Raw genomic sequence first — 20,703 nt, 5'->3', positions numbered from 1 at the left:
TTTCAACATGATGAAGGAGGTAGTACTCTTTTAAAGTCAAACCAAATCAAGTCTCATCTTTTTTGGAATTTTTTTTTTTAAACCTTAGCATCCTAACTTCATTAAGACAACATAAAAGACTTCTAATACCTCTGTAGATTCCAACTACACAGAGATCCAGTTCCTGCCAAACTCTCTCCAATTTATTCCAAAAATCACAGTGTTAACTTACTTTATTTACCACTTGCACACCACTGCCATAATATAGCTGCAAAATCATATTGTAAATAATTATCAGCTCTATATTTTGTAGTGTTCATCCATACAATTTTAAAATCACCATCATGGAGCCTCAGTGGGAGCTGGCAGCTCATTGGCAGCATATCGGCACTGACTTTAGATATATTTTTAAATGTACCTTGGTGAAATTGTGGGAAGGATGAGGCTCTTACCTTCCCTTTTATTTACACTCAACCTCTCATTTTTATTCTTGACAGGCATTAAATACTTCTTGACTCTTTTTGACTTGCGCCAATTGGTGCCTGTGAAAGAGTTCATTCATCCAGATACAGAATGCATGAACTTTCTTATTAAAAAATCCTTGACAAGAAAATAAATGTAAATTTAAATGCAAGAATCAATTATCCAGCCCATTCAGATTCTGTCAGCATACTTGAATTAGTAATGGGATGAGCAAAAACAACATGAGATGTGCTTAACAACTTCATCTGAACTGGAATTCTAAATTCTTCCACTTAATGCATTGATGAAACATTAAACAATGATCACAGTGACAGGGGAGCTCACAGAATACAAACATCAGCATCTCGTTAAAACAGTGAATATGATCAGGATTTATAAAAAAATAATGTAGAGCCTTTTTTTTCTCAAAAGATACAAGCTCTGCCTCAGATTTGGTAAAGAGTGTGTGGGAGATCCGGAGACCCTTGGAAGTCAGAGAGCTGCCCACAGCAAATGTCAAGGCATGGTATTACGAGCTGAGGGTACCGCATGAAAGCACACACACGCAGAGTTTATCAGACAGAACTGTCTGGTCTCAATATACAAAAACACCAAATTTATGCCTTCAACTTTTAAGTCTGTTGTGTGCAGGGATATTAATAGCTTTTGATGCAGTAATCATGTGTGACCTCTGCTGGTGAAGTCCAGTGGCAGATTCACATGGAAAATGTATGTGACACAAAACGACTGCAATTCACACTACAGGCGACAAGCCCTTCACAAATGAGAAGATCCACCGCAAAGCAGCCAAGAAAAACAGCATCAACTTTAAATGAACTTTTGCTATGATTAAAAATAATTTAATGATATAAGCAATTGAGAAATTAACATGTAGATAAACCCATGATGATTCTAGACCCTCTTTGACTACTTGGATGAAATAAATAATAATGATAATAATCATTTTTATTATATATTAGGCCTACTATAAATAAAACTGAAAACGCATGCTATTAAAAAGTGATTACAATGCATAATTTAACTTAAAAATAAAATAATTTATAATTTATAATAGTGAAGTTCCCATCAAACACTATGAACCTGAAGTGCTAGTTTAAATTTTGGGTTTAAAGTTTTACACATAAGCTAGAAAGATAGTTCGTGTGACGAAATGTTTGTTGGTGAGACTCCACACAAAATACACGCACTTTTCACAAGCGTCAATTGACGCAAATAAATGTTTCCCCGTGTGAGATTCATCCCGAATAGGTTGTAGATGTCATAAAATAATATGACATATTATTATTATTATTATTATCAATGTTGAAAACATTTTGTAATTGCTTGATATTTTTGTGGAAATTTGGAAATATTTTATTCAGAATTCTTTGAGGAATAGATGAGTAACAGTCATTAATACATTATTGCTGATAATGGGCAGCAATAGTAGAAAGGTAATGTTTTGAGAAGCAATTGGGCAATGCGCTATTAACAGTGTTTAATTACTATTATTATGGTAATGGTGCGATCATGTTTTGCTCACGGTTGCTCCCTTTATTGCCGCTCTTTTTAATATTAAGCATTAATAATTATAAATAAAGTTTTTATTAAACTGTCAATAAGAGAAGAGTATCTAGAAGTGAATATACGTATAGTCGCGTCGTATGCAAATATTCAAGCTTACTTTGATCAGATTAGGTTTCCCGTTTTTATAGAAAGAAATGTACAAGCTTTGTTTTTACGCATAATTCTGAGCAAATACACTATTAAAGTTAAAGAAAGCGAGAGAGAATTTATACATATCTTAAGCCATCATAAGACTTTCCCTCTTTGCTTTATCAGGTACTGCAATCTGAAGAAACCGATCATCTTACCACTTGAGCGACGGACAATATTTTCCAAAAAAGTGTTCTGTGGTGCCACCAGTCCTCTTTTTCCCCCGTGCATTCTGCGGTCGGGCAGTGTCGGTCAGGCTCGCGGACTTGGTGGAAGCTGGTCGTAAAAGTGATGCAGGCGGGATGGGAATCTATCGGTGGGATGGAGAAGATCATTGTAACGCTGCGCCGTGTCTGACTGTTATGGGTCCTTTGTACCACAAAGCGCTCGCAGTTCTGCAGGCTCCGCGCTCCCCTTCTCTGCGCCTGCGCACTTGCAAACTGTAACAATAAAAATTGACTGGCACAGGAATCTCGACATCGATGCCCGGTGCCATGGAGATAGTCTCATGCAACAGATGGCGCCAATTGCGCGCGATTTAATGAAAACTCACTGAACACTCACAGTAGCGGAATGCTATAATTCATGAACAGGGGGAAGGAAGGAAATCTTCGCGCAATCTTAATGATATCAGTTGCTCTAAATTAAATCAATATAAATAGTGAATATTTTATAAAACTGTATGATAGTTTCTTTAAGCCTTATAAAAGTTGACTGGCTGTAGGCTGTCTTGTTTGCCTTAATTGGTCAGGCAAAACTCAAACAAACTCCACTGTCCCCAAACAAAGGAGAAGACCAGGTACGAGCTGCAAATGAGGGAGAAAGACATGTATGATACAAAGCCTCATAACTATCCTGCCAAGTGCAATTTAAAGCCTGGGGTGTTTCAGGGTTTCAACTAAAATGATGGAGGAGCCACAGAGCGCTCCCCGGCTCTGCGCACTTGAGCTGTAAGCGTTGGGAATTTCAATGCCCGGTGCCATGGTGATACCATGATAACCCAGTCAGAGTTACAGTAAATTAATAATATCATCTTAATTGTTACAAACTACGCCAATATCATAGTGAATATTTTATAGCCAACTGAACCAACATTCTGCATGAATGAGGTTAAAACAGTTTATCATACGAGACTGCCGCTACTGAAAGAAAATAAACATCGAATAAATTAATTAAACTAAACTATAGATAAATTATTATTATATTATATTATTGCTTGACAAATATGAGCGAATTTCTTAGAAAGAAAGAAAGAAAGAAAGAAAGAAAGAAAGAAAGAAAGAAAGAAAGAAAGAAAGAAAGAAAGAAAGAAAGAAAGAAAGAAAGAATGAATGAATGAATGAATGAAAATCCAACTCAAGCCATCCTGTGGCGCCATATTTTCGGAAATGCAGTTAGATTGGGGACGTCCTCCCTCCCGCCCCTCCTGTGCCGCTGAAGTCCCCTGTCTGAGTAGGCTGTGGACAGAGCCCCTATTGTTCCCAGCCCACTCCTGCCTAATATGGAATTTCGCAAGGAAACCAATGATTTCCTGACACTGACGATGCGTAGCAGCGTAGGGGCGAATGTGGAAAGCTGTTTGGAGTAGGCTAAACCAGGGTCACAGACACGGCTTTTGTATTGGTTTCGTCGTCGGACCTGCAAAATGTAAAATGACGGAATGCAAGTTGTAGGAGTTATCGTGAGTTTTCATGAAGCTGCTCTCGATGGCGCCGGATTGTTTCGGAAGCGCGAGCTAAAGCGTGGGTCACCTACTTGTCGGATTTGCCTGCTCACCGAAGCCTACGACACATAAACTCGAGTGTTTAAACTGGTCAAACCAAGATTAACGTCTCAAAGATTGATATTTCTGTCGACAGAAGACTTGGCTACCTGTGGTGAATATAGTTTCTGGACTTGTCCAACTATCATGCCTACTCTCAGCTCGAAAAGTAGGCAGAATGCAGTGGAAGCGGTTGAGGATGGAGGCAGTAATAGCAATCCTGTCGATACTACGACCAAGAAGATGTTGAAGTGTGTTGTGGTCGGCGATGGAGCGGTGGGGAAAACCTGTTTGCTGATGAGTTACGCAAATGATGCTTTTCCCGAGGAATATGTGCCAACTGTATTCGATCACTACGCAGGTAAGTTGGTTTCTAGCTCAAAACATTCAGCTGCAATCCCTGTTTATGAAGTGAAGTTTACAGCATGTCTACCTAATCCTTGTCTACCCCATACTGTACAGTCGGGTAGGGGACGGTCCCAAGAATAGCCGCCTGAAAGAGGAGATATCAACTTCCAGAGCGAGGACTGCAGGGCCGACAGACTAAAAAGTAGAAACGGGGTACGGGGGGAGGGTCTGCCTCCGCTAATTTAGGTTAATCAAAAATTATATAATAATGCAAAAATAATTAAGTGTTTGTTATTATGTGCTTAAAACCTATTTAAGGTAGTTTCTTACTGTGCTAGGGACGTCAAAGACACTTTATGTTCCGCAAGACGGGTAATAGCAGCGAGGTGCGTGTCAGAGCTCGCGTGCCGGCAACCTGTTGATCACAGGAGCAGACGAGATCTAAACGCGCTGTTAATACTGTACTTCATGCATCTTTGTGGAACCACAGTGTTTTGCACAAATGTGTTGCCAATCATTAAGTTTACCATCCATTAAGTTTTTTTTCTCGTTCTCTCTGACTCTCACGCATATGCACGACAGCATAAAGCTTTGGTTTCTTTGCAGGGAAAGCCCCCGTGATACATGAATGCTCTGAGAATCATATGAGGATCAAGTCATAATTACACAGTGGCTGACAGGTCAGCTTCAACATCCTCTGAGAGTGGTACAGCTCTGTGAGAACAGCATGGCATTTCCCTCATAAATACAATGTATGCCAAAACAAAGAACTTATAGGAAGAAATATCACCAACAAGATATTTTACTATCAGATTTCCCTTACTCAATTCTCCCAAGCACTCCAAAATTCTACGCTGAAAAATTGCTTGTTAACACTTTTAAAGGGGACATATCATGCTAAATCCACTTTTTTTAGCCCTTAAATGCATTTTGTTGTATATTTGGAGTGTTTAGAAGTACAGAAAAGTTGAAATTATTCTCTTCAGGTGCTTCGTTGATATCTTTATATTCTGTTTTGGCCTTATTTTTCAACCTGTTCCGATTTTTCTGTTATCTATGACGTTTTGTGAACTATTACGTCACAGTATTTGCAGCGGAACTGGCAAATAAGGACATTGACTTCCAGCCCAACACTTCGAGCAATCCGCCATTTTTATTTCTCGCTGCAATTTTGTAGTCCAAGCTCAAAGATGCAGAAGTTACGAGAGGGTAAGTTAAAATGTTCGGTTGTTGGATGTAGTAACCCACACGCTTCATTACACCGTCTAATGTAGATGAACTGCCGCGCTTGTGACAGGGCGTATGTTTAACTGAAAGAACGAGCAGAGAGAGAGACCCGGTCGCGCGCACGCACTCTCTCTCTTCGGAGCCAGGCCAAAGTGTAAACAAGACACCGTCTCCAAACTAGACGCTGTCTTGCTCTCTCTCCCTCGCACATATTAATCAAAATAAATCGACACGGTGGTAAAAGGTCGGAAGACCAAAGTTTCATGTGTAAATACAGTAACACACCATTGCGATACATTCATATGAAGACGTTGTTCTGCAGGTTCGTCGTCTTCATTTTCATCTCGCTCCGGCTCCGACTCTGGCTCGAACATGTAAGGCTGGCTGGACAAGTCTTCCGTTGTTGACATTTTGTTAATAACGTGTGAATAAAAAGTTTCTGTGCCGCTAGATAATCGTATCTCTGCTATCAAACTACAAAAATGGCCGAACGGGGTGGAGTTGAACCGAGTGTAACCTCTGCATCCTGGAGAGGGGTATGAAGTGTCTCAATTGTATTTAAAGAGACCGCACCAAAACGAGTTGCTAAACGAGTTGCTGTCAGACGCACATCAGAAAAGGGGTAGAAACGGGGCCTGTGGAGCTATAATAATGAGGAATTCAGACCCAAGCATTGCAGTTCCGCTTTATATAGACTACAAATGTATGATTTATATGTAAAAAGGAACGATTTAAAAGCATGATATGTCTCCTTTAAAGTGATGAGTGCTACAAAAGTAGACCTTCCCAATGCAATGCTTGGCTTTTTTCTTTTGGTGTTAGCAGTGGGAAAAGTTATCATTTTTACAGGCTAGAGAGAAAAAGGGAGGAGAGAGATTGTCTTATTTCCAATGTTTGCAAAGTCTCTTATCCAGCAATCTTCATCTTCAAATGATGAATGGATAAATCTTTGTGAAAATTAAAAAAAGATATATCTTTATGGCTCTTTCATTTGTGAAAGCTCTAAAACTTTAAAGCAGGTATTGTCAAATGATTTTCTTTCCTTTTTTTCTAATGTGCAATTTGATCAAATAAGGCATGTTTATCTGGGCAGTTTCCATTTTATGAGATTTTAAAAGTATCCTGTGTTGTAATTTTCTCCAGCTGGTCATTGCAGACTCAAGACATAAAGACAGACTGAACTAATTCAAGGAGTGAGTGAAACTCCTGGGAGTTGAATGAGATGGAAATATTTTCAAGGAGTGTGATTCTTGGTCAACTCCTCTGGTTAAATGAAGCTGATGAGTTATGATGTGGAGGCCGTCCAGAGGACACTTAAATGGATGTTGTCACAGACCAAAAATTTTAATGGAGGCGTGTTAATGAAAAAATAAGGAATTAAGTTTAAAACTTTCTCATATCCTTTTTTTCATCAATACTTTATATCAATATTTTTACAATTCATTTTGTTTATGTTAGTGGTGCATAAATTACACACTTCACCTATAAGGAAATGAAACGGTGCTCATAAAAAATAGAGAACACATAAAGGCATTTTTATTTGGTTCCATTATAGTGTGTTGCAAACATATTGAATGCATGGTTTGTAAAAGGTAGAAGCACTCAAACACTTTATAGGTAGAATGCCATCATTACAGTACATGAAAGTAGAAATGCATGTAGGTTTTAAATTGGTAAAACCCTTTAAGTGTCCATCAAATACTCAGTTGTTCTATGTTGAATATCAGCAATTGAGATTTGCATTAAATTCATTTTATGGAATAATTTTAAATTGCCCATCCAGAAAGAGGTGTTTTTTGGTATCATCACTATACAGCACTTTCTTGGAAATTGGGAGAGAACAGTAACAATATTCTTCTAGTGCCAATCAATCACTTACATTCATATTAGGCCCCACTACTGTCTCCACATTGAGAAGGGCCTTAACACAGCATCATAATAAAGTAGTGAATTGTCACATAGTGGCTTAATGTCCAGGCTAAAGAGCACAGAGCTCCCATTGTAGGCCACTGAAAGCTTTACTGTGCTGCTATGCTAGAATTGGTCTTAAATGAAAAACTCTGCATTTATACCATTCATGCTCCAGCAGTAATTGAACAGTTTGCAATATAACGCATTGGGAATACTGCAATCAAATTATCAGTGAAAATATAATTAATAAGTATGCGTCTTTTTCAAATTGTATGAACTGAAATTGTGAACTGAGGAATTCAAGCTGCAGGTATTTGGATATATATTTATATTGTTTAAATATTTAAATAATATATATATATATATATATATATATATATATATATATATATATATATATATATATATATATATATATATATATATATATATATATATATATATATATTACTGTTCAAAGTTTGGAGTCTGTAAGATGTTTTTGAAAGAAGTCTCTTATGCTCATCAAGGTAATATAGTAGAATATAATGATTTAAATAAACATATAATTCAATAAACATTAATTATTATTATTATTATTATCAGTGTTCAAAACAACTGCTCAATATATTTGTGAATCAATCTTACTGACCCCAAACTTTGAAGCACGAGTGTACTGAAGATGATATATTTTAGTACAGCATTTCACCTTTCCAGCTAGTTTGTTGTTTAAACAATCTATTTTTATTTGGTTGGGTTGGTGGCTTACATACCCACTACTTTTGATGACATAACTCTGTAAATAAGGCCAAATATAATTCATCAGGAGTGAACTGACATTATATTCTTTTCACCAGAACCACTGTGATTGCAACCTATTAGAGTCAGAGCTCAACCCAGGAGTATGTGGGACTATGGTTTCCGTCAATAAATCCCATGGGATCAGAATTCCCTTGTCCAAAACAAACCGATGACATTCCCGGGACATGACACAGTGCCTGCTAATGTGTTTGAGATGAGTCATCGTCTAGTGTGGCTCCCACTAGACTCCTAACAAAATCAACTAATCCGCCAATTATATTGCATTGTAGATATTCCCACATGGTCAATACTGAAATGCCATATAGCTATAAAGCTAAAAAAAAAATTTTTTTTTTTTTTTTGTAGTCAGGGGCAGGATAGGAAAGTAGCAGTTCGCATTTTCTATCCTTGGATTGGCAGATCTGTAAAAGCACCTAAGTTCTTTGAAAGTTTTTATTTATTTTTTTTTAACTCACCATAAGCATGAATATTCTGTACAAAATAAAACTATTTATGTTTGAGATAAGTCATAAATAAAACAATAGCCTATCAGTGTTTATTAACACTGACATAATAGTTAAATTAATACCAGTAAAGAATACCAGAAACACCAAGGAAAGTTCTGTTGAGTTTTGTTCTGGTTTTGAAGATGTATTCAATTCTTTGTTGCCTCATAATATTCATGTGGTTTGATGGTTAGTGGTATAAACATGCCAGATTTGGTTAGTGTTTGGTTTGTGGAAAGAGCAAAAGTTGAAATTGGTTGGAGTGGTTGAAAGAAGTAAACCTTTTGAACTTGTCATTTTTACTTAGCGGTAAATGTTTACTTGAGTACGTCTAAAGCACACTTGAATTAGTTCTAGATAATTTTAATTATTGAGAAAAAATTTGATCTTATGACTTTATTTCCTATGTGGAACACAAAATAATAATGTTTCAACTGTTTTGTCCATACAATGAAAGTCAATGGGGTCCAAAACTTAACTGAAAACATTTTTCAAAGTATTTTCTTCTGTTCCACAGAAGAGAGAAAATCATACAGGTTTCCGATGACAATAGGGTGAGTAAATGATGACAGAATTTCCATTTTTGGGTAAACTGTCCCTTTAAGTGATATCATAAATTTAAATATTTTTGAGAGTAGAAAGAGAGAGTTCATAAATAAGTAATTTAATAAAAGCTCATAATTACTGGAGTATGTACAGTGAGTGGTTAAGCCCATTTAATGCTTTGCTACTGTCACAAAACATTCACCAGCAGGCAATGCTTAATCTTATAACAAGTGCTGTGTAAGGGTCTTACAGATTCGTTTGGCTTCAGAATGCAAGATTAATCACATTAATGCATTTTTTTAGTTATGCTATGCAAAATGTGTAGATTATGTACACTGCGAGCCTCTGGCAAGCACAGTTCTGCAGCAACAGGAATTAAAATTAGGATAAAACCCTGTGGCTTATTTTGGACTTTGACCCACCAATGCCTTCAAATGAACACTAGCAGTACAAGCTTCTATAGAAATCACACTTCAGAAATGCCAACCACTCGAAAAATATACAAACCCATTTATACAGCACACTGCAAGCACATACTGGATATATTTGGCATGTCGACGTAAAGCTTTTGCTTTCTTGGGCGAAGAGCAGATCTTATAGAATACTGTGTAGGAAATTATGTACATAAAGCATTTACAAGTCCTAGTAAATATGATTTACAAGAATTAAATAATTGTCTGTAAAGAATGTCTATCTTTTCAAACTTTTTTTAAAGGATTTGTAAAGTCAACATTTAGAGTTCGTTTGACAAATTCTGCTTTTCAAATTCATTTTTTTATTTCAAATCATTTCAATTCTACTTCCTTACATTCAAATTTCTATTGCAATTATGCATCTTGTTTACTAAATTCAATTTCAGGAATTGAACTGGAATTTTCACTATCGCTATGGCTCAATTCTCAAAACAATAAGATCAGATTTGAATTTCTTATTCATTTGGGCAAATTACATGTGTTTTGGCACAAGAGTAAGTACAATTGTCTACAATTTCAAAGTAACTAAATGCACATGGCTTGGTGATCAAAGCTGATGAGTTGATTTAAATTGTCACTCTTCACAACATTTTTTCCATCATGTGAGCCATTACATGTAAAATGAAAATTATCCAAATCTGTCCGACATACAGGTATATTTCATAAATATCTTTCACATTGAATGTTTTTGTTTACATGTAACACATTGCTATAAATATATGTACTGTAACTGTATACATACAAATATGCATATTCTTTTTCTGTTTACTGCAGTATTGACTTTTGTCCAGTAAACAACCTGCTGAAATAAGTATCTAAATAACTCAGTTTGATACACAATAGCATTCAGCCAGACAAAATGTACAGTGTCAACAAAACATTTATTTGTATAACAATCATCTCCAGGGTTGATTGCCATGGTCTCATTTTGGTGGCATTTGCCAATTTACTGACAAAATAACTTGGCTTTGAAGCATGAATTAAATATTTTGGGTAAGTTACTAGATGTTTTTAGACATGCAATAGAGTTGTGATGTCACATAAAACAGTGACAATTGCACTTATACACTTTAGAGAATGTTAAGACTGTTTCAAAAAATGAGCCAAAGCAATTGAGAAAAACCTTTTTGAGGCATTCTCAGTTCAATTCTGAATGGGGCACAACACACTGATTACCAGAGTGCAGTTTAGACACCAATACATTTATTTCTAAAAGACAATTTTATGGGAAATTTGCTGGACTGGATGGTGGACAACAGTCCATCAAGAATGGATGTCATTTGCGATTAGCAGTGAAAGCACCTACAGTAAATGAGACCTAATGCATCTGTGCTGGAATGGAAAGTGTCTAAATTAAATTTGCAGTCTCTTGCCATTACCATGTGAGTATCTATACAATTCGCTGTACTGTTCTTATGGGCTAAAGCTCTTGAATGCAGATAGTGGCTGACTCCAATGTCACAGGCCTGTCTGTGAAGGGAAAAGAGGTGAGAAAGTTGTCCTGGAAGGACGTGGGTGCTTCTGACGCCCCAAATCACGTTTCACAACAGTGGGTTAGTCTTGAGTGAGACTGTAACCCAACATTGATTTTTCTCCAGGCCACAGAATGGGGGCTGGGATTTGCCGAGAGCTCGAGCCTCATGGGGAAAAGCAGCTGACAGGAGAGAACAGCTGAGAGCCTGATTCACAACCACTAACCCTTCTTTGTCTCCACCGACCTGCTTCTACACAGCTTCTACTTCTCAAACTTTTACCTCAGCCTTGTTTTGTATTAGTAGTTCTCATATATAGGTAAAGAAAGAGTCAAAGAATCAGTAAATGAGGAAAAACTTTGTGTGTGTGTGTGTGTCTGCACTTAGTTCAGACTCCTTATTTAGCCTGGCCCCAGGAGGGGAAGAGAATCATTCTGGTAAAAAGACTTGTCAGGAACAGCTGATAAGCAGTGGCAGAATCAAGGCCACTGTTTCAGGTCCATCTTCACAGTCTACAGGGAAAGAACTTCTAAGCACATCTAATCAAAACACCGCTTGGCTAGATTCCCACAGCTGCAATACCTCGCCCCATTCTTTCAGCAAAACACCACCCTGGAGGTTCTTGCACACCACTGTCCACGTGGCTCCTCAGTGACCCCGTGTTCATACATGCAGCTAAGCTAGGAGCATTAGGGCTAGTGCTGCTTTGAATTTGTCTTTTGTCCCCAGTGTTGAGCACATGATTGTTAAAATTAGCACTGAGATTAGCAATCGCTCAAAGCGGTGTAAGATTTGAATTTTAAAAGGGCTGCATAGTCCTTTCTTGTAATCATAATTTATGAAACAAACATTATGCCCTGTCAAGTGAAGCAGTAAAGCTAGCATAAGCACGTCTTTAGGGCTTTTTAGTGTCTTTTAGGATTTAATATTTGTTTATAACTGATTAGGTCTGTTCAAATTATGCTTTCAGTATATAAGTTTAGCAACAAAGCACCTTTTCTCATAATAAAATATTGTGAAAGTCATAGGCTATTGACATTATTTTCTTTAGCACTCTTTTTGCAAGTTGAAATAAAAGATAAAGTACTAAAGAATTGTCATAAAAGTGCATCCAATGACTTGCGCTACATTTCCAGCTTTCTGAACTCCAATTTTACTCAATATTCCATGATAATCTTTCCTTCAAATGAGCTGTTAACTGCTGTAACTGGATCATTGAATCAATGACTTGAACGTGAGAACTGGATCACAATATTCAAAGACTGTATATGCAAAGACGATTCACTTGTATTATTCTCAATAACAGAAATTGCATCACGCATTATTGGCGGAATACACCCCCAAAAGTCATCGCTTCACTGCATCTATTGTTACAAGAGAAATGGAAACAGAAACAGTCAGTGTCCTGACATTCACATTGGCTGAACCAACCTGATATATATCCTTTTTAAATGCTATTTGAGCATAAGAAACAATATTTATGGGACAGTTCATGTCAAACAATTTGTTCACGAATTTGACACTGATACTATCACAAGGCAATCATATGACTTCAGTGGGCTTGTAATATGACACACGAGTTGTATGAACCGCTTTTATCGTTTTTTTATGGTGCTTTTTGTCATTTTTAAAGCTTGAAGGCAGCAGGCTAAAAGGAGAGCCTTGATTTTAAAGATCAAATGATTTTGATAGTCAGTGGTGTTCATCTATGTTCAAACTCTGCATTGCCATATTTTTATTGTCACATTTGGAGAGTTTAATCGGAATCATCTGTAGTGAATTTCTTCTGAACATTTTGCTGGGCTTGTTTTCGAGAAACGTTGGAGAGGTTGTCTGTCTTCTCCTTTTCCAGAAACTATACTTGACTCATCCAGGGCAATAGTTTGCAGGAAGTGCTTTGGTTCTGTCCACAATTTTCATGACTGGAAGGTCATTGCATTGGTCATGTTGGAAGCATTCATGGGTATCTGGCTCAGTACAGTTTGTGGGCTATCAAAAATTGGATTAATTATGTCATCCCAGGCATCAGTATTTCAGGCCATCATGGAGTTGATTTTCTTCTCTCACACATTCCTTTAAAGTTTATCAGCCTTAGCAAACCACTTCATGCTCAAAACATTGAGTTTGAGAAGAGTGTGGACACACAGTGGATAGTAACTGCAGTTTGTTTGATACCTCAATTGAGTCCAGCTGTTTTCCTGTTCTCAGCAGTGGTCCTTTATTGCATGTTGTTTGATGACAAAAGTTTGACTTGTCTGGGGTTTTTTCTTTTACTTGTGTCAACACAGCTGTTCTCTCCCCCTCATCACCCACAACACAGAATGAAATATGTATGCACGCACGCACCGTTCTTTCCTCCCTGTTTTCCAAAACCGGTCACCCCTTGCTGTTGACAGCTGTCCTGTTCCAAATCAACCTCCGTTCTTCCCACCCACAACCAAACAGCAGGTCCAGAGTTCTGGAAGTACATCAGAGGGATGTGATATAGCAGGAGCATAAACACTTTTTGCAGACATATTCTGCACTGTTCTTCTATTTTACAAGTATAATGAATCTGTTGTTTTGTTTTGTTTTGTTTACAGTGAATGTAACAGTATCTGGAAGGCAGCACTTACTGGGATTGTACGATACTGCTGGACAAGTAAGTTAATGTTTTTGAGGTCTATATAGCCCATCTGCTTAACAACCTGAGTAAGGCCCGTTCACACCAAGAACATGACTGTATTATTATCCACACCAACGGACAATAATATTTAAGAAGTCCGGCATATGTCACCAGAGAGAATTCTGTCATTTTACCGGAAGATTAACCTAAGTATGATATTTTGATTGAAATTACAAGGTCAAAAAAAGAAAAAAGAAACATATGCATGGCTAAATCATTCACAATAAGATCTATGGCATGCATTTCAGATCTTTTCATTTCGATTTCAAACATTATTCACGCAATAACAAAACCTCAATAAGATTGACTACACTGCATTTAAATTCATTCATACATTTACTATTGTTACCAAATAACAACTGAGTTCAGCAACCGACCTGACACTAAACAAATTGATGTTTTTCACTAGGTTTACTTCAACATTCCCTACTAAATACAGCAGAATTTCATCATTTAAAAATGAAATTAATACTCTTAAAAAACATCACTAAGTGACATTGTGGCATCATATCACTCTGAATTTAAATTACAGTTGCGTTTAATGGCAGAATGTACAGCCTGTTTTGAATAATGTAAATAAAGCTGCAAGCAGCGACTTGAAATTACAACAAACCACAGGCTGGGTTGTTTTTGTCACTGTCAGCCCACCATAATGACTTTGATTTTGGCTTATTATTGCAGTGATTCTTCAAAAATAAACTCACATGAATAGTCAGATACAGCCTGAAGAAATGCATCTAAATCAAAGCCCAGCGCTTTACTTTTCTTGTGTGTCTAAAGGCATCACAGAATCAGCCATCCCTGCAATAACCATATTATTGGACCCCAGTTGTTAGAGTTAATACTGGAATATAGATAATGCAACAGATTACAACGTCCGAACATAAACATAAAGAACTTGTTCATACTATGACTCTCCTCCACTCTTTCTATCCAGTGCCTGTGTAACATCCAAATTAGCTTTAGTTTAACTTTTTATGCACAGTGTCAGACAGTTATTTTAGTTTTTTATATAGGATTTAGAATTTCTTTTTAAATTCAGAACAAAAAATTATTATTTTTTTTTAAGTTTTATTAATTTTGTTATATGTGCTTTTGTCATTTTTATTAGTTTTTGTATTTTTAAATATTTCTTTTTAGTTTTAATTTTTATTTCAGTTTTACTTTTGGTAATTAGTTAGTTGAAAGGGCAACATTTCTAATTTATGCTTTTTTTTTTTCATCTAATATTTTCAATTTATTTCATTTCATTTATTTCAATTACCAACAATGTTTTATATATATATATAGTTTTTGTTTAAGTGAACAATATCAACACTGGCTTGGTTGTTGTATCATTTCCCCCAATTTTTTCCGCATTTTAAGATAAAATTGTTTAAGTCAAAGTTTTAAGAAACTGAAAATGACACCATCGCCAATCCAAAAATAGAAATGAGGCATTTTTAACATTTGTGTATAGTTACTGAATTTAGATCATTATAAAAAATATATATATAATAATTAAAAAATATTATATAAATATATATATTTCATCAATCATGAAAACAGATTAATTATCTGACTTATAGTTTATAATTTAAATAATTAAAAAAATATATATTTTTTTATCTGAATTATAGTCAGATAATTATTCTGTTTTCATGATTGATCATTACTGTCAGCTTGTTAAGTTTGCCCTTATAAGCAATTCTATTATTCCTGTCAGGGAAAATTCTATCATTGACTATATTGACTTTGGCAGTTGCTGACATTGCACTGGGGGGCTGCATTCATTTAATAAGATGTATGGAGTTTCTTACAGAGTATATATTTGAATAAATAATGAGGGAATAAACAATTCTTTTATATGCAAAAACATGCAATATGTACAAGGAGAATAGCAATATGTGCATATTTAACAATAGATGTCTCAGATACGGCACTAGACTGGCATGAAGAGCTATAGGGTACAAATTTGCAAATATACATATTTACCAACAATGGACTGACTGAGGGTCAATTTTTTTTACTTTGTTTTAAGGACTGAAGTAATAAAGAAAGCTAAAGTGTGAGTATTTCTGTTCAGCATAATTATGTACATGTTTCTTAGGATCTATAGCTGTGGCAAGGACAGTATGAGCTGTAATGATATTTGCTGTGTTTCAGAATTGAACAGACTGACTAATGTAGTGTGCAGCACATTGCTGTATAAATGAAAGTTATATAATTCAGCATGTCTATTCCTTTAAGCAGTTCAATGATACAGAGGAGCATTTGTGTGATGTTTGGCCCTTCTCTTCTATTGATCACTGACTAAGAGATCAATTGCACTCAAGAAGAACTGACTTTTACAAGATGCTGGCGCTGGTGCAGAGTTGTCATTTGGCACTGACACTTTAAAAGCTTAATGTAAATTATTTATGTTCATTTGCATTTCATAATAAGAGACAGAATAAAGTCATAGATGTTAATGATGCTCAACTTGTTACTTTTATTTTACCAGAACATTCAGGGTCCTCATTTTAATATGCACTTTTAAATGGCCAATATAAAATACTCAGATATGAGACTTCTTTACATGCAGTGGTTTAGTCTGGTGATCTCCAAACAGGGGTGCATGCACTGTCAGAAATAGGGGTACAGTAGGAGTCCATTTCTGTCCCCCAAGGTACAATCTACACTAACGTACCCCATAGGGCTTATTATTGGACCTCAAGGTACATATATGGACCTTTTTGAGGGTCATAAAGCATTAAAAGGTACATATATGTACCATACCAAATATACATTTATTGTTACAGAAAACTGTTGGAAACACTGATTTAGAAGCTTTAACCTTTAAATGAATTATCTGCCCTCTTTATCTTATTATTATTTTTTCCAAATTATATGTTTCGGTTGATGAGATGAACTGAGTCTAAAGCAGGTCTTTATTCACTCGTCATCTTCGTCATGTGTTATAGGAGGATTACAATCAGCTGCGGCCCCTCTCTTACCCCAACACAGACGTCTTTCTCATCTGCTTCTCCGTCGTGAATCCAGCTTCCTATCACAATGTTCAGGAGGAATGGGTACCTGAGCTCAAATCCTGCATGCCTCACGTGCCCTACATCCTCATTGGAACACAGGTACAAGAGTTTCTAATTCAGACAGTGATGTGATTTTTTTTATTATTAATAATAATAATAATAATATTGTTGTTGTTTATATTTAATTATCAGATCAAATCATAATAATGCATTTTATTATAATTGAAAAATAATTATTGTTGTTGTATTTATATTATCAGATCAACCATTAATATTATAAATAATGATAGTAATAATAATGATTGTAATTAGATCCAATATTGAGATTAGGCATCAGATCAAATAAAAATCTGAATATTTATGGACTGCTGAGGAGCTTGAACCCAGGAAAAGATCCCAGAACATTGTGGCATTTTTTTTTTATTAATTTTTTATTCTGGCATTTATTTATTAAAATTTCATTCCAATTCATTCAGATTGACTTGCGAGATGACCCAAAGACACTGGCACGTCTGCTCCAGATGAAGGAGAAGCCCCTGACCTACGAACAAGGCCTCAAACTAGCCCGAGAGGTGATTTTTTTTTTTTTTAATTCTTAATTGTCAGTTGTTTGTTCTTAATCTGTCCAGGTTTCAAAAAACAGAAAGCATGATTTATGAACGATCACCACTGTGTGTCAAAGCACTGAAAGAATTAGTTCACACAAAAATGTAAATTCTGTCTCACCCTTATGTCGTTCCAAGCCTGTATGACTTTCTTTCTCATGCTGAACACAAAAAAGAATGACAGAATGTTTGAGCTGTTTTTTTCCTATTCAGTGAGTGAATGGTGACCACATTTTCAAGGCAACATTTTTAGTGAATAAACAGTTAAATTCAGGGATTATAAGAGGACAAGTTATAAGCCCTGCTTTGATAATAATTTTAGGAGCTTGATTGCCCCTGGTCACTATGGTCCATTTTCATTGCATGTAAAAGAGCAGCTCTGGCATTCTGCTAAACTTTTCTTTTTGTGTTCTATGGAAGAAAAAAAAGTCATACAGGTTTGGAACAACATGAGGGTGAGTAAATGATGTCAGAGTACTTGAGTGAACTATCCTTCAACCTAAAACGGAGTGTTTTGTCTATCCCCAGATTGGAGCCCAGTGCTATCTGGAGTGTTCGGCATTGACTCAGAAGGGACTAAAGACAGTGTTTGATGAGGCCATCCTGACAATCTTCAGCCCTAAGAAACAAAAACGGGGCTGCGCAGCCTGTAGGAGATGTTGTGCTATCGTGTGAGGATAAAACATCTCCAACTGTGAAAACCCACAGTCCTCCAAAGCTTCAGGCAATGTAACAGACCCTAAACCGCCTCCAGTCTGCTGTACATCCTTCCTTTCTCCATCCGCCTGTTGTCCCTCAGGACAATGAGCGGTCTTGCCCTCGGGTTTGTGTGTCTCGTGGAGAGCTTCCAAAACAAGTGCCTTAATTTCTCCCCACGTTGCCTTACAGGACTCACTTCTCAAGCCAAAGAAGTTTCAGACTGGACTGCGGTTACTTGAACCGACATGGCGCGACCTCGCCAATCTCAATCAAACAAACGTTTTAGATTCAGCTCTGGGCCATATATTATATGGTTTCTCGAGGCTTATGAAAAAATTAAAATCCATTCCTCCATGCAAGCTGTTTTTTTCTGTCACCTCAAATCAATATTGTGCTCTTTCTGGAGTCAATGCTTCAGCAGTTCGAGCTAGTTAATAAGGGAAATTCTCTGGAGGATGGCCAACTCATGAATAGAGGTAGAGCAGAAAGAAGAAGAGTGTAAGAAGTGCATCTTTACCACAAATCATTGGGTCATATAAAATTAGCAACTAACGATTAGCAAATAAACACTTATAAACCGTTGCCTACCTACACATACAAAGACACCAACAATAATACTTTAAAAAGAGTGACAATCAAACACACTATGTGGAGACTGAAGTCTGTCAGTGACAGGATAAAGGGAAAATGTATATTGTGACAACATTAGCCCATGAATCATTCGTATTTACTTTTTTAATTTTCCGTTTTTAAAACTGAGATGCCATGAAGTGTACTTAGTCACATTTTTATGAGCCATCAGAGTTTGATCTTTATACAATGTAGGTGCAGAACAATGATGCCATTTAATGGTGCTGTAATTATTATATTTTTCATACGCATTTAGATTTTGATTTTTGAAGTATAAACTACAGCTAAAATAATGAATAAAAGAAGATTTTTATGTATTTGATCACAAATTACTCTGCCTATACACATTTTAAAACATGCTCTCATTGTTCTCTTTAAAAATGAGCCGATGGAGGACCGTAAGTGCCACTTAAAAATAAAAAGAAGTAACTAATCACTAATGTACTAATTCCAAAATTTAAATATAGATAAATCACTTTTCAAATTAAATTAACAATTTTGTAAAATGTAATGATAAATTGATAAATCATTTTAAATGCAACATTTAAATTATATTTTTATTAAGCATGTTCAAATTGCTTTTCTTGTCCATTTGCCAGTTGTTGTTTTTTCTAAATGCATTTTAAAAGGTAATTGATGTATTATTTTAGTTTTAATCATTTAATATTTATTATTATTAAGTGGCACTCATAGTACTCATTATGATCTTACAACTGTGAAAAAAACACACCCTATCACTCCATATTTCAGCTCAAATGCTGGTGTGTTGACTAAGAACCAGGCTTGTACACTGTCTAACTGTTGTGTTTTTCCTCTGGCTAAAGCCACCCCCTTATTTTCCCCTTTAAAGATCAGCTCAAACACAAATGGCTTTGTTCTTCAAACTTGTTTTTTTCCCTCATGTGTAGCGTGTGGTTATGCTGTAAATTGCAGTCCCGCCTTATTTGGACTTTTCAAAATGAGGACGTTCCCTACTGTATTTTGGAACAAGTGTCAAAATCGTTTGGACAATATTATGTGCAGCCCTTACCTTTTTGTTTTGGACATGAGACATAACAATTTTTAGGTATATTAACCATCTGCCAAAGCAATGAACTGAAACCTTGCAGTTCAAGTCTCCATATCATCACTCCACTTACCAAAAACTTGTAGTTCTCAGACGACCATGCTTTTGGACACCAGAACTGGTACTGATTTCTTGTGATTGCTCTTCACATCAGTCGTTCCTTAGTTTGACCTCAGGGACTTCTTTCCAGAGCCCGCAAGGTGCTAGAGACCTTCCTCGGGCTGATGAATCAAACCTGCTCCACAGAGAGGAGGAAGAATGAGCCCTCATTCACTTGCCTTTAATGTAGCATAGAGATTGTTTCTTCACTCAGTTTAAGTGCACTTACAATACTGTGCCTTGCATTGTCCTATGCAATTGTTTATATACTCTAATGCTAATAAGAAGACCAGTTTTCAGTCGCTGGTTGAAAGAGCTATAACTTGAACTCAGTCTTGAACTCAACTGTAAACTTATATTTAATATTTTGAATACGTTGGGGTTTTTTTTTCTTCTTTAAATTTCATGTATTGGTTTATTTGCTTAAGAAATGTGACAGCTTTCTTTGCCAAAACTAAAAATATGTTGTAAATATACACAGAGTGATTAAAGCTTGTAATAAAACTTTTGAAATTGTCTTTGTCTATAATGTTGGTTTCTTCAATTCTTTTGTATTCGGCTGCCAAATTTTCTTTAGTATTTGGTGACCTCAAATTTCCAACTTGAATAAAATGCATTCTGCTTATTGACTTTATCCCAGAAGCTGCAAATTAGAGTAGAGTTCGGAGGAGCATACCAGCATACCAGAGCCTACCGTACCATTCAGTGTACAGAGGAACTTGAAATTCTGAGAATCTTGAGAAAGTATT

The 20,703-nt window shown here is 36.2% G+C and overlaps 2 protein-coding genes across 2 annotated transcripts in view; one reads left to right on the top strand and one right to left on the bottom strand.

Moving 5' to 3' along the window:
• Positions 1–2,524, bottom strand: part of kcnh5a (potassium voltage-gated channel, subfamily H (eag-related), member 5a) — a gene marked incomplete at its 3' end in the record, with an annotated part of 89,754 nt that extends 87,230 nt beyond the window's left edge. The window contains exon 1 of the mRNA XM_079888382.1: positions 2,316–2,524. Within this exon, the coding sequence (XP_079744508.1) occupies positions 2,316–2,388 (73 nt within the window). The 5' untranslated portion in view covers positions 2,389–2,524. The remainder of the gene's footprint in view (positions 1–2,315) is intronic.
• A 1,066-nt stretch (positions 2,525–3,590) lies between these two features.
• On the top strand, positions 3,591–18,177 carry rhoj (ras homolog family member J). Its single transcript, XM_079888390.1, has 5 exons — positions 3,591–4,280; positions 13,765–13,823; positions 16,790–16,954; positions 17,332–17,427; positions 17,989–18,177. The coding sequence occupies exons 1-5, from the start codon at positions 4,067–4,069 to the stop codon at positions 18,133–18,135; spliced, it is 681 nt and encodes a 226-aa protein (XP_079744516.1). The 5' UTR covers positions 3,591–4,066; the 3' UTR covers positions 18,136–18,177.
• The last annotated feature ends 2,526 nt before the right edge of the window (positions 18,178–20,703 follow it).

Source organism: Squalius cephalus (genome assembly GCF_949319135.1).
Source record: "Squalius cephalus genome assembly, chromosome: 12".
NCBI lineage: Eukaryota > Metazoa > Chordata > Actinopteri > Cypriniformes > Leuciscidae > Squalius > Squalius cephalus.
The sequence above is the reverse complement of the archived record's forward strand: the minus strand, read 5'-3'. Positions and strand labels throughout refer to the sequence as shown.

Bases quoted from the DNA above. Each gene is read 5' to 3' on its own strand.
- rhoj (XM_079888390.1), top strand. From the start codon at position 4,067: ATGCCTACTCTCAGCTCGAAAAGTAGGCAGAATGCAGTGGAAGCGGTT. The intron at 13,824-16,789 runs GTAAGTTAATGT...CATGTGTTATAG, and splicing joins TGTACGATACTGCTGGACAA to GAGGATTACAATCAGCTGCG. The intron at 16,955-17,331 runs GTACAAGAGTTT...CAATTCATTCAG, and splicing joins ACATCCTCATTGGAACACAG to ATTGACTTGCGAGATGACCC.